At 41.2% G+C, this 13012-nt stretch overlaps 1 protein-coding gene across 1 annotated transcript in view; it reads left to right on the top strand.

Annotated features, from left to right (window-relative positions):
• The window catches only part of Tada2a (transcriptional adaptor 2A), a 48592-nt gene that overhangs the window by 14972 nt on the left and 20608 nt on the right, over positions 1 to 13012 (top strand). Inside the window, exons 5-8 of the mRNA XM_027426416.2 lie at positions 1495 to 1586; positions 4884 to 5041; positions 7334 to 7422; positions 9319 to 9391. Coding sequence (XP_027282217.1) covers positions 1495 to 1586; positions 4884 to 5041; positions 7334 to 7422; positions 9319 to 9391 — 412 coding nt within the window. The remainder of the gene's footprint in view (positions 1 to 1494; positions 1587 to 4883; positions 5042 to 7333; positions 7423 to 9318; positions 9392 to 13012) is intronic.

The following is a 13012-nucleotide window of genomic DNA, read 5'->3' as shown; positions in this document are numbered from 1 at the left end:
GTGCTGGCTGAATTTTGACCAGAAGCAGCAGGAAGTCGGCTGGCTGTCATACTAAGAGAAGTTTGAGCAAAAGAGACTTCAAAGCTCACCTCCACAATGACACACTTCCTCCAACAAGGCCACACTTCTTGATAGTGCCACTTCTTTTGGAGTGGCATTCGGAGCCATTTTCTTTCAAATTACCACACATGTCAACCAATATGTGACTTTATATTTGCAAATCTTTATGGTACTTGCCAGGTTGAATGTGATTGGGATGAGTTTAATATATGAATGGTTTCTGAAATTTCTTATAATAAGCTCATATGGTAGGCATAGATCAAAATGTGTTGCCTGTTAGTACTGTGGGTTCTGTTGCTGGAGTCTTCTTGTCTCAACAGGCCCCATAGCTGCTTCATCCCCAATTAAGCACACAAAGACCTATATTAATTATAAAACTGTTGGCTGATAGCTAGGACTTCTTACTGGCTAGTTCTGTCTTAATTATTAACCCAAGGCTACTAATCTATGTATTTCTACATGACCTTATCTTACTGGAGAATGCCTGCTACGTCCTATCTTCCCAGTCTCTACATGGCATCGCCTCGCAGTCTCTCTCTGCCTACCTTTCCCAGAATTCTTGTCTCCTAGCCCCGCCTATCTTCATGCCTCTATTGGCCAAACAGTGTTTTAACCATTAACCAATAAGAGAAACATATACAGAAGGACATCCCTCATCAGGGTTCCTTTTTTTCCCTCTTGTTTTGTTTTTTGAGATAGGGTCTCTATATGTAACCCTAGCTGTCCTAGAACTCAATATGTAGGCCAGACTGGCCTAGAACTTATAGAGATCCACCTGCCTCTGCCTCCCAAAAGCTGGGATTGAAGGTGTGTGCCACTATGCCTCTTTTTAAATTGATTTCTTTTTTAATTCTTGTAAGGTGTATTTTTCAGAGAGAGAGAGATAAAGACAGACAGAGAGAGAGAGAGAGAGAGAGAGAGAGAGAGAGAGAGAGAGTGTGTGTGTGATCTGGAAGAGTAGTATGCACTTCTGACTGCTGAACCAATAAATGTTACCATAATTACTGTGTAACACATCCACAAACATTCTTTTCAGAAAAAAATAAATATTGATGTGTTTTACTGGAAAACATTGTAGCTCATAGAGGTAGGTGTGGAAGAGCTAGAAAATAATAGTAAATCCTGAGGAAAATATCTGATAATGATAGTCTTTGTATTGGGGGTACAGTGTATGTTTGTATGTGTGCAACATGTTACACGTGTATGTGTGTGCACCTGTATATGGAGGCCAAAAGTTGACATCAGGTGTCTTTCTTTAAGACTTTCCACCTCATTTTCTGAGACAGTTTGCCTCACTGAACATGAAGTCCCTGCCTGCCTGTCGTGATGTACACTGCCACATGTGGCGTAGTCTTTTTAAACCAAGTACTACAATTGAGGTTCCTGCATTTCACTCCCGTCCCTGTTCTTAACCAAATTTTTTTTTCTCCTTAGACCTCAGACTTTCCTGTTCTTGATCCCAGCTGGACGGCTCAGGAAGAAATGGCCCTTTTAGAAGCTGTAATGGACTGTGGCTTTGGAAATTGGTAAGAGTTTAGTGTTGGGTGTTCCTTTCCTTATGGGCTCAGAAGAGAAACCACTGTGGAAATACAAAAGCAGAGTGCCTCAGAAAGTGAAAAGCTCTGCTGCTTCCCTGATGACGAGGGACTGGGGGGGGGGGCAGTTTCTCATTTGTGTAAACTTCTTCTAGGCCTGAAATACCTTCAGAATACAGGATGTTTAGTGGCTCATAACTGAACAGTTCTCAGTGTTACTTTGGATCATCAACACCAAGATTGTTCTTCCTGAGTTGTGGAGAAGTATAGGCTGCTAATTGTTTCTCCCTTCTGGTTTTTATAGATTTATGAGTACACAATACAGCTTTAAGTGTGTATGCACTTGTTAGGGCTTGAGGGTGTGAGTTTGCTTTTCCACCCCCTCCACCCGTGTGTGTGTGTGTGTGTGTGTGTGTGTGTGTGTGTGTGTGTGTAGTGGCTGGAGATTGATATCAAATGTCGTCCTCGATTATGCTGTCCGTGTTATTTTTTGAGACAAAGTCTCTCACTTAATCTGGAGGTTAATCTCCCAGATTTTATAATTTAGGAACACTCCTGCTAATAATTCTGTTTTGTGAACTAGACAGCAGAGATCTTATTAAACATATTCTTTGTTCATGAAGCTTCTGAATCTTAGGGAGTTAAATTCTTTCTTGTTTTTCATAACTTGGTAGTGAAGGAACCTCCTGGGTCTTCGCTGGTTGCTAGTGCTCCTAGTACTTTCTTGTGTCATTAGGAGGGCTGCCCTCCTTATGTCCAGGGTCAAGTGACAGACCAGAGCTCAGCTCATATTTTGTTTCCATTTATTTAGCACCTACACATCATGAAAACACTGTATGTGTAGAGAGTACCAGGGACCACTTGTGAGCAGTTTATAAGTCATCTTTGCCTGAGACTTTACTTTTTCTCTAAAGTGGGCCAGTCCCTCTCATCTTCTTTCCCTCTTAGCAAAGACTAAGGAAACGTCTGTTACTGGGTGGGAAAGATAGATAGCTGAGTGTTAGAGCTTTTGCTCAGGATGTGTGAGGTATTTGGGTTCAATCCCCATCACCACCCAGGATAATCTAGTTACTTCTGTATTCAGTGTGGATAAGGGACTTGGCTTGATGGTAAGAGCACAAAAATTTAGGTTCCTATCTTCACATGGGCTCTTTACCTATTAAGGGAATCAAACTGTCTACATTTGACTGATGTACACAGCATCATGGTGATGCCCTAGGAAAGGGTTCTGTAAGAGTGAGCTTGAGCTGGGCGCACGCCTTTAATCCCAGCACTCAGGAGGCAGAGGCAGGCGGATCTCTGTGAGTTCGAGGCCAGCCTGGTCTCCAGAGCGAGTGCCAGGATAGGCTCCTAAGCTACCCAGAGAAACCCTGTCTCGGGGAAAAAAAAAAAAAAGAGTGAGCTTGCAGAGGGGACTGAGAGATTTTACCTCTACCTCTGCATCACCTAAGGTAGGAGTCATCAATCTCAGTATAAATTCTGGCTTTGTCTTCCTTAGCAAGTATATTACCTCTTAGGTATCATATGTTTTTTATTCTGTGAAATAAAAATAATAATATACTACTAAGGTGATCTTACATTATGTCTGAGTATTTGTTATCTCAATGTCTTGCATATCCATAGGAATTCTAGTGAAGAAATGTCTGCTCATGACATGTGTTTTGTATGCTATAAGACATGCAGAAATAAAACTAGATTTATATACTTTTTTAGACAGAGTCTCACCATGTAGCCCTGGCTGGCCTGGAATTCTGTGTAAACCAAGCTAGCCTCAATTTTACAGAAATTCACCTGCGTCTAACCTCCAAGTGCTGGGATTGAAGGTGTGTGCCACCATGCCTGGCACATTTGTACATTTTGTATGTTCCAAGATGGTTTCTATTGTTACTGATGATCTTTAAGGGCTTATTTATTTATTTATTTATTTATTTATTTAAAGATTTTATTTATTATGTATACAACATTCTGCTTCCATGTATATCTGCACACCAGAAGAGGGCACCAGATCTCATAATGGATGGTTGTGAACCACCATGTGGTTGCTGGGAATTGAACTCAGGACCTCTGGAAGAACAGTCGGTGCTCTTAACCTCTGAGCCATCTCTCCAGCCCAAGGGCTTTTTATTTGTTTGTTTGTTTTTTTGTTTGTTTATTAGGTGTGTGTGTGTGTGTCTGTGTGTCTGTGTGTCTGTGTGTCTGTGTGTCTGTGTAAGTGTTTGTCACTCATGCTCACATGCCAAAGAGGCCAGAAAAGGGAGTAAGTGAAGTTGCAGGCACTTACTGACCACTGAAGGAAATATTTTTAACTGCTGAGCCAGCTCTCTAGCCCCCTTAAAAATTTTAAGTCCCATTTATTATGGTGTATGTGATGTGGGCACTACATGTGAAGTACACAGGACAGCTTGCAAGAATTGCTTCTCTCTTCCACATTTTGAAGAGGAGGCTGTTTGGTTTTGTTGGTGGTGGTGGTGGTGGTTTTTTTGGTTTTGTTTTTAGATAGGGTTCTCTCTATGTGGTCCTGGCTGTCCTGGAACTCAGTATATAGACCAGGCTGGCCTGGGTTTCATAGAGATCCTCCAGCCTCTACCTCCCAAGTTCTAAGATTAAAAGCATAAGCCACAACGCCTGACCTCGTTTTATTTTAAAGACACTGTCTCACTCGATAGCCCTGGCTGATATAGAGTGCCTACCTCTACCTCCCTAATGTTGTTATTACAGGCATTGCCACCATTTCCTGACTCCAAGGTGGCTTCTTGTTTATAACGTTTCTTTCTCCGACCTACCTCTGGGAAATTTATAGGTGATGTTGATGATGATATTTGAAACAAGGTTTCATGTGTCTATCTCAGACTGGCCTTTGAACACAATATGCAGCCGAAGATGACCTTGAATTTCTGACACTTCTGCCTCTGCCTCTTTTGTATTGGGATTACAGGTGTATACCACCGTGTCTGGGCTTCATGCATTTTAGGCAAAAGTACTTGGCCAGCTGAGTTACATACCCGGCCTGGAAATTTATGGGTAAAAAATAGTCATCTTCCTTCCAGTGGGAAGGAAAGGTCCCTTTATTGTTTCTCTATCTTGAAGTAGCAAGATTTGAAATATCAGATGGCATGAGTGTCAGTGGTATATCTGTCTCACTGTTGTTTTGCTCACATCTACTTGGAGGTATCAAATTATTGATTTTATGTTGATTTGACTTCGAATATGGAATGAACAAACCAAGCTTTCAGTGGCCTGTATCAGTAAGAAAACTACTCTCTTCGCTCTTTTTCCACATTGTTCTAGGCAGGATGTAGCTAATCAGATGTGCACCAAAACCAAAGAGGAATGTGAGAAGCACTACATGAAGCATTTCATCAATAACCCTCTGTTTGCATCTACCCTGCTAAACCTGAAGCAAGCTGAGGCAGCCAAAACTGCTGACACAGCCATTCCATTTCACTGTAAGTGCCTGCCTAGGTAAGAGGTACTTAGACCATCCTTGGGCTCTGTTTCCATAGCAGATAAACAGTGATATGATGACTTGGACAGATAAAGAGCTTCTGGAAGGTAAGAGGAGTTTGGTATGATACCTGTTGAGTCAGGGCTATGATATGGCAAGAAGGGAGCCCATCCCAGAGGTCAGAGTTGCAGCCTTCTATTCTGGATCTCTTGCAATATATTAGTTAACATTAATTAACAATTGCTTCTGTAAGTTGTTATGTCCAAAAAGGGGCCAATCTATGTTGTCTTTGTTACAAGCCTTCTTATCATCCCTTTGGTAGGAGTTGCTTACCAGGATTCACTATTGCCTCAGTGTTAAGTCCAAGGAGTAATTTGTTCTTTTTATTCACTTAGTTATGGCAGTGAAGGCAATCTTTTTTAATCTGATATGCCTGTGGGGATCAGTGGGTCTTTTAATGCAGTGTAACCAGAATCTGATGAATTAATTACAAACAAGGATCGTCCATGAATGGCCCCAGAACACCAGTAATGTATGCATGCTTTCCTACTGGCCTGCCTTTCCTCACTTCTGGGAAACAGCTTTGTAGCTGATGACCTCAGAGGTTGCTGATACCTCCTACTTGGATAGCACTCTGGATGTTAGCACTTTCCTCCATTCCATTAGGCCTGTTTTTTATGAACAGCAACCCAGTGAAATAATCAGAGTGGGTGCTTTTGTGTTACACACAAGGAAACTGAGATTTTAAAAGGTTGAACAATTTGTACAAAGTTGTAGAACTGTTGTAGGCTGGCACTGGGACCCAGTTTGATTAACTTCAAAATCCAGGATGCTTTTGCTTCTTGGTTGGATGAGATCTGTAAGTTGGTAGTGGTCCTAAAGATCAAAGGAGCAGGGCACTGACAGGATACTTAAGTTCTATACATTGAAGGAAAATAGCTTTGTTTCATTTTTCAATCATTTTGGGAAAACAAAAATCAGAGGGCAAGGCTACAGGATGGCTCAGCAGGCAAGGCACCTGCCATCAAGCCTGACCTAAATTCACTCCCTGGCACTCACATGGTGGAAGGAGAGAACGGACTTCTGCAACTTGTCCTCTGACCTCTGCATGCATGTCATTGCACATGCCTGCCTGCACAAACACATGCAGATCAGAGGACGTTTTCTTCATTAGGAAATCAGTCTGGGATTTGGTGTGCATAGTAGCATAGGACTATAACCCCATGATTGCCACTTGGGAAGCTGAGACATGAGGATTGGGAGGTTGGGAGTAGTGTAGGATATATAATGAAACCTCTGTCTCAGCACAAAATAAAAACACCACCAGCACTTGGGAGGCAGAGGCAGGTAGATCTCTGAGTTCAAAATCAGCCTAGTCCACATAGCGAGTGACAGCCAGAGCTACATAGAGAGAAGACTCTATCCCCCCATTCCCCCCAAAAAGACAAAAGAAGCTGTTGTATTTTTTTCCGCAATTACTTTTCATTCTTTATAAAACTTTTGTATTTATTCTTAGATCCTTTTTCTCAAAGAAATGTTTCAGAGTTGCATGTGATGCCTGACACTTGTAACCCAGCAGCCTGAGGCAAGAGAATTATAAGAGTCTGAGGCCACCCTCAGCTATTTAGTGATACCCTGCCCTCATATGTTTTGGCCTTGCCTTGAACTCATTGTGTAGTTAAGTGTGCCTTGATCTGATCTTCCCGCTTTTGCCTCTTAGGTGCTAGGATAAAGGCATGTGCCTTCATACTCTGAGAAACTCTGTTTTGTTTTTGTTGTTATTGTTAGTTTTTGGTTTGTTTGTTTTTTGTGGGGGGGGGTTGTTTGTTGAATTAGCAAGTCTTTTCATTGACCATCACCTCACAAATAACAACACAGAAACTTATTAATTATGAAGGCTTGGCCTTTAGCTTAGGCTTGTCTCAACTAGCTGTTATAACTTAAATTAACCATTTATATTAATCTATGTTCTGCCACATGGCTTTACCTCTCTTCCATCTTGCACCTCCTATTTCCTCCCCGTGTCTGGCTGTCGACCAGGCCCTTCTTCTTCACAGAGTCTGTCCCTGTAAATCCTGCCTAACCTCTTCCTGTCTAGCTATTGGTCATTCAGCTTTTTATTAAGCCAATCAGAAGACACCTTGCCTTGGCAAAAACATATCTTCACAGTGTAAGCAAATATTCACCAACAGTTTGTTTTTGTTTTTAAATCCAAACTATAAATAAAGACATTTATTTGACATTTTAATATCAGTGTTTTATTTATTAAAAAAAAACCCATTGTTTGTTCCAGCTGCAGATGACCCTCCCCGGCCTGCTTTTGACTCATTGTTGTCTCGGGACATGGCAGGATACATGCCAGCTCGGGCAGATTTCATTGAGGTAATAAAAACTTGTTTTTAGTATACAATAAGGAAAAACTACTTTTGTTTCCAATGAGGTTATTATCTCTTATGAAAGGAAGATTTTTCAAGGCACTGTCATTTCCAGGTCTTTCCTTTTCCCATTGTGACCACCTGTGGAGGGAGCAGTGACAGTTTTGAAGGGGAACCAGCCTCCTAGGGTGCAGTTGTATTGCTCCCACCATCTTTGTAGGTGTGAAATTTCTGCAGTTGTCATTCCATAGCAAGGGGTTTTCAAGCTTGTGCTATATCAGGGCCAGGTTACATTTTTTACATTTTTAAAATTATTAAGTTTCTGTTGCAACCAAACTTGACTGTTATTGTGTAAAAATAGCACAGAAACATGAGTTTTAGTTTTAGATAAGCCTGGGCTGTGTAATGTGAGCCTGTCTAAAAAAAAGAAGAAAAAGAAAGAAAGGAAGGAAGAAAGAAAGGGAGCATAGATAATATGTAAACAAATGGATATGTCTGTTTTCCAATAAAAGTTTATTTCCCAAGTAGGCAGTAAGGAGTGGTTGCTGAGTCCCGAATTGTATGTATGCATGTGTCCATTAAAACTATTTCATTGGGCTGGAGAGATGGCTCAGAGGTTAAGATCACCGACTGCTCTTCCAGAGGTCCTGAGTTCAATTCCCAGCAACCACATGGTGGCTCACAACCATCCATTATGAGATCTGGTGCCCTCTTCTGGTGTGCAGATATACATGGAAGCAGAATGTTGTATACATAATAAATAAATTAATTTAAAAAAAACTATTTTATTAAGCCAGGTATGGTGGCACATACCTTTAGTTCTAGCACTCAGGAGGAAGAGGCAGGCAGATCTCTCTGAGTTTGAGGCCTACCTTGTCTACAAAGCAATGTCCAGGACAACAAGGGCTGTTATACAGAGGAATCCTGTCTTTAAAGAAAAAAACTATTTTCTGCATTTATCCATGGTATTAAAATAAATGTAGAAGTAGTCATAAGAATTTAATTTGCAGTCAGGTGGTAATGGTGATGTACACCTTTTTTTTTTTTTAAAGATTTATTTATTATGTATACAGTCTTATGCCTGCAGGCCCGCAGAGGGCACTGGATCTCATTCAAGGTGGTTGTGAGCCACCATGTAGTTGCTGGGAATTGAACTCAGAACCTCTGGAATAACAGTCAGTGCTCTTAACCACTAAGCCATCTCTCCAGCCCAGTGATGTACACCTTTAATCCCAACACTTGGAAGGCAGAGGCAGGCAGAATCTCTGTGGGTTCAAGACCAGCCTGGCCTATGGAGTGAGTTCCAGGATAGCCAGGGCTACACATTCCAAGTCTGTCTCAAACAAAAACAAAAACAAAAACAAAATTAGTTTGCTATGTGATGTCAACTGCAGTGATCTTGGAGGTAGGGGTGTTAAACTAGAGTCAGGTTTGCCATACCCAGTTGGGCATTTTGTTCGTGGCAGGTTATAGTACAAAGCTGCTCCATAGTCAACCTCTTCTCTGAACTGTCTTCGAATAGACTGAACTGATCTTAGTGTTTAAGCGATATTGGTTCTAAATAGATCTCCCAAAGGGTGATAAAAAGAAAATGAATTAATTCTTACCAGAATACTTAAAGGCCTAACAAAGATTCTCTTTGGAATGAGCAGCCTATTAAAAATTTTTAAACAATAGGCTTGTTCCTAATATTATGCTGTCCCAGCTCTTTGTTTTCATGACTGCCTGACTGTCTCTCAGACTTTTCCTATAATTTTTCCCTTAGAGCAGTATCTTTGCCTTTTATCCAATTTAGTACTTAGCAAATATTGGTTCAAGAATATCCTCTTTGCCTGTAAAGCATAGCTATTGTAAAGGCATTACTCAAAACTGTTGGGTTTGGATGTTCTTCCCCCTCTAACAGGAGTTTGACAATTACGCAGAATGGGACTTAAGAGACATTGATTTTGTTGAAGACGACTCAGACATCTTACATGGTAATGTTTATCACATGCTTATTGAGTACAAGTATTGATGACACTGTGTTATATGCTGGGATAAGGATTAATAAAACGTCCTCTGCCCTTAGCAAATTCAGAGCTTAGTGGTTGGGCTGGTGACATGGCTCAGTGGTAGAGAGTGCCCTAGGCCCTAGGTTGGACTCAGGCACTTCGGAAAAAAACAAAATCTAGTAGCTAAGTTGCTAAACTTACCCTCTTGTCAAGTTTTGACCCATTTGAGTGACTTGTAATGATAGTAAGAATATTAATCACATAATAGTACTTGGGACTGTCTAGTCCCTTGGGCTGAGGGAAGCCCATATTGAGGTAATTAAGTGGCCCTTGCTTCCTTAGACGGTAGGGAAATAGTATACAGGCCTTGGGTTTCAGTTACAACTGCAAATACTGAATGTTCATCATCATTTGTGAACATGTAGTTAGGAAATGGTCATTCTCCTTTTTATTATTATTTTTGTTTGTTTGTTTGTCCTGGCTATCCGGGAACTCACTCTGTAGACCAGGCTGGCCTAGAACTTACAGAGATCCTCCTGCCTCTGCTTCCTAGGTGCATGCATTAATGGAGTATGCTATCAGGAGGAAATGGTCATTCTTCCAGGGTGTACTTTAGATCAAAATTGGAAATTCTTGTTTCTCAGAACTGTTAATTTTAAATTTTATTATTGTTGTTATTACTTATATATACATTTGTACGTGTGTGTGTGTGTGTGTGTGTGTGTGTGTGTGTGTCTGTGTCTGTGTCTGTGTGTCTGTGTGTCTGTGTCTGTATGTACATATGTATGCCTGTATACACATATCTGGAGGTCAGAGGGCAACCTCAGGCGCTGTACTTTTATTTTATTTTGAGACAGAGTCTCTTACCCTAGCTGGAACTTGCCAAGTAGACTAGACTAGATAGCCAGTGAGCCCTGGGGATATGATTGTCTCTGTCGCCCCAGGAATATAATTATGTGCTACCCAGCCCTGCTTTTCTTTTATGTAGGTTCAAATTAAGAGCTTTACCAACTGAACTATTTACCCCCCTTTCCTTTTTAAAAAATGGAGACGTGTCTTATATAGTCTAGGGTCTCAAACTTGCCTGATAGCCAAAATGATCTTGAACTTGTACTCCTATGTCCACCTCCTAAGTGTTACAATTAGTGGGGTGCATCACCTTTCCCCCATACTGGAGATTGGGGGTTGTGAACTGTATAATATACCATGGCTCTGCTTCTTCCTCTGGATTGTTTGTACATTGGTTCATGAGGGTGGAGAGAACAGAAGCGGGTTGGACAGTTGTGAGTACCATGGAGAAAGTCCTCTGGGAGATGACTTTGGTGAATCAGCTCAGCTTTATTCCAAAGTATAGGAAATATCTAATAGGATTGGGAAGCTTGGGGACAAACCCTAATTTGTATTAAGTGGCAGGGTCCTATCATAAGGTTTCTTATGTGGCAGTAGGGTCCTATAGCAAAGCTCCTAGTATAAGTCTTAGTTACCATAGTGCAGCAGGGGAGGCTTCTAGCAGGGAACTATGCCAAGGGTCATACTAAAGATAAACCAGCCTCCTAGCAGTGGTGGCTCACACCTTTAATCCCAGCACTTGGGAGGCAGAGGCAGGCTGATCTCTGAGTTTGAGGCCAGCCTGGTTTATAGAGCTATTTCCAGAACAGCTAGAGTGGTTACACAGAGAAACCCTATCTCAAAAAACAAAAAAACAAAAAACAAAAAGATAAATCAGGCACTCAGGCTTAGAGACGTTCAGATAATGTCCACCCTCTGGGCCCACAGACATTCTCCAGATAAGGGCAAGTAGAGAACAGGAAGTCCAGCTGGGGAGGGAGTTCCCATGATGTCGAGCTTCGGAGAAAAACTGCCAGGCCATGGTGGACTGTGACTTCTGACCAGCAAAGCTTCCAACAGCATTCAAATAGGTGCTTTTAAAGAGAATATTTCAGAAGCACTGGAGATCAACGGTCCTGGCAGCACCATAAAGGTCACTTATTTATGGCTCTGAGCTCTTACAGCAGCTTCTTTGGCAGTATAACCATGGCTGGCAAATGTTGCCCCCAGCCATCCCTTAAAACACCAAGTGAAGGGTTCCAGGAGCCCATGAAGACTCAAGAAGGAGCTTTTAAGCATACCTGGCACACAGAGGGGCACAAATTGGGTGAGAATCAGTACATTGATTCAAGCTTGGGCTTGCTTGTGAGTCATTGTAGAATCTTGGGCAAGTCTTTGGAGTCCTGCTTACTGTTTCTCTGTGTCCCATATCAATAAAGAATGAGTGGCATGTTTAGTCAGGGTGTACATATTTCCAGTGAATAATGGTATGCAATGCAGATTGGTGTTGTTATTCCATACCATTGTATTCTTAATCTGACTGGGCATTAGCAGCATTCCTTTCAGACTCCCTCACTCATAACTACTAAAAGGAATGTGGGTTTATGCTAATAAGCTCTTTCTTTGTGTCACCCAAAGATTTGCATTGATTCATGGACTCTGTCCAGTAAAGTTGGCTTTGTGGTCCGTTAGAGAGGCATGGGATACAATAGAGGGATAGTTAATTGAATTCCAAGTATACCAAAAAGTTCCCAGGAAAGGCATGTCCAATGAAGCAATGTCTGAGGAAAATAAGGACGTTCTGCAATCTTGTAAGTGGTACTATCTCCTGCTTTGTTGAAATAAGCTATTACTGATTCAGGAAAAAAACAAGACTTATTAACTCGGCACTCTTGTCTTGTGACATTGTGAGATTTCCAGGCAGATGCTTACCTCCGTTCATCTGCGAAAATCTCTAAGTATATGGACAACCTTTTCCCCTAAGTGTCCCAGGGTCCAAAGCTTATTGATAGCGCATATTTCTTGTTCTTGTCCCATAAGCAGGCAAGTTGGAGGCATCAGACACTATGTGCTGAGTCGGTGTTTGCAATGATTCTCAGGGTTATACGTTTGTGCTCCCTCCTCTTGCTTATTGGTTTCAGATACTCTGTAGCCATTGCTGGCTTAGAGCTTGCTATGTAGACCAGGCTTTCTTGGGCTCCTTTTGTGTCTGTCTGCTTTTCAAGTGCTGATATTTCATTCATGTGCCACCATGCCAAACTTGCATGCCCCCTCTATGTAGAAAACTAATTTCATCAAGGTTTTCCTTTTTCTCAGTCCCTTTTTATTTTTCAGAGTGTATTTCTTTGATTTAAATTCCCAGTTTCAAACAGAGGTCCAGCTGGTCACTGCAGTCACTTGTTACTGTTCCTTATTTATAGTGACCCAGCTGTTTATTCATAAGGCAGTTTACATATAAATACTATAACAATAATAATAGCTAACACATATTTTATTTACTGTTTGCCGGGTACCATTTTAAGCCCTTCACATGTATGAGATCTTTTTTTTTTTTTTTTTTTTTTTTTTTTTTTTTTTTATCTATTGGGACAGGGTCTTGCTATATAATCTAGGCTAGTCTCAAATTCTTCATTTTTCTGCTTTAGTCTCCTGAATGCTGAGTTTGTAGGTGTGCACCATTTCACCCAGCTCTGTGAGATCATTTAATACTTACAGAACCCTATGAGTTCAAAGTTAACATTATTTCTGTTTTACAGATGAAGAAATCGGAGCATGGAG

The sequence above is a fragment of the Cricetulus griseus genome, chromosome 7 (genome assembly GCF_003668045.3).
Source record: "Cricetulus griseus strain 17A/GY chromosome 7, alternate assembly CriGri-PICRH-1.0, whole genome shotgun sequence".
Taxonomy (NCBI): Eukaryota; Metazoa; Chordata; class Mammalia; order Rodentia; family Cricetidae; genus Cricetulus; species Cricetulus griseus.
Note: the sequence above shows the minus strand (reverse complement) of the source record. Positions and strands in the feature narration are given on the sequence as shown.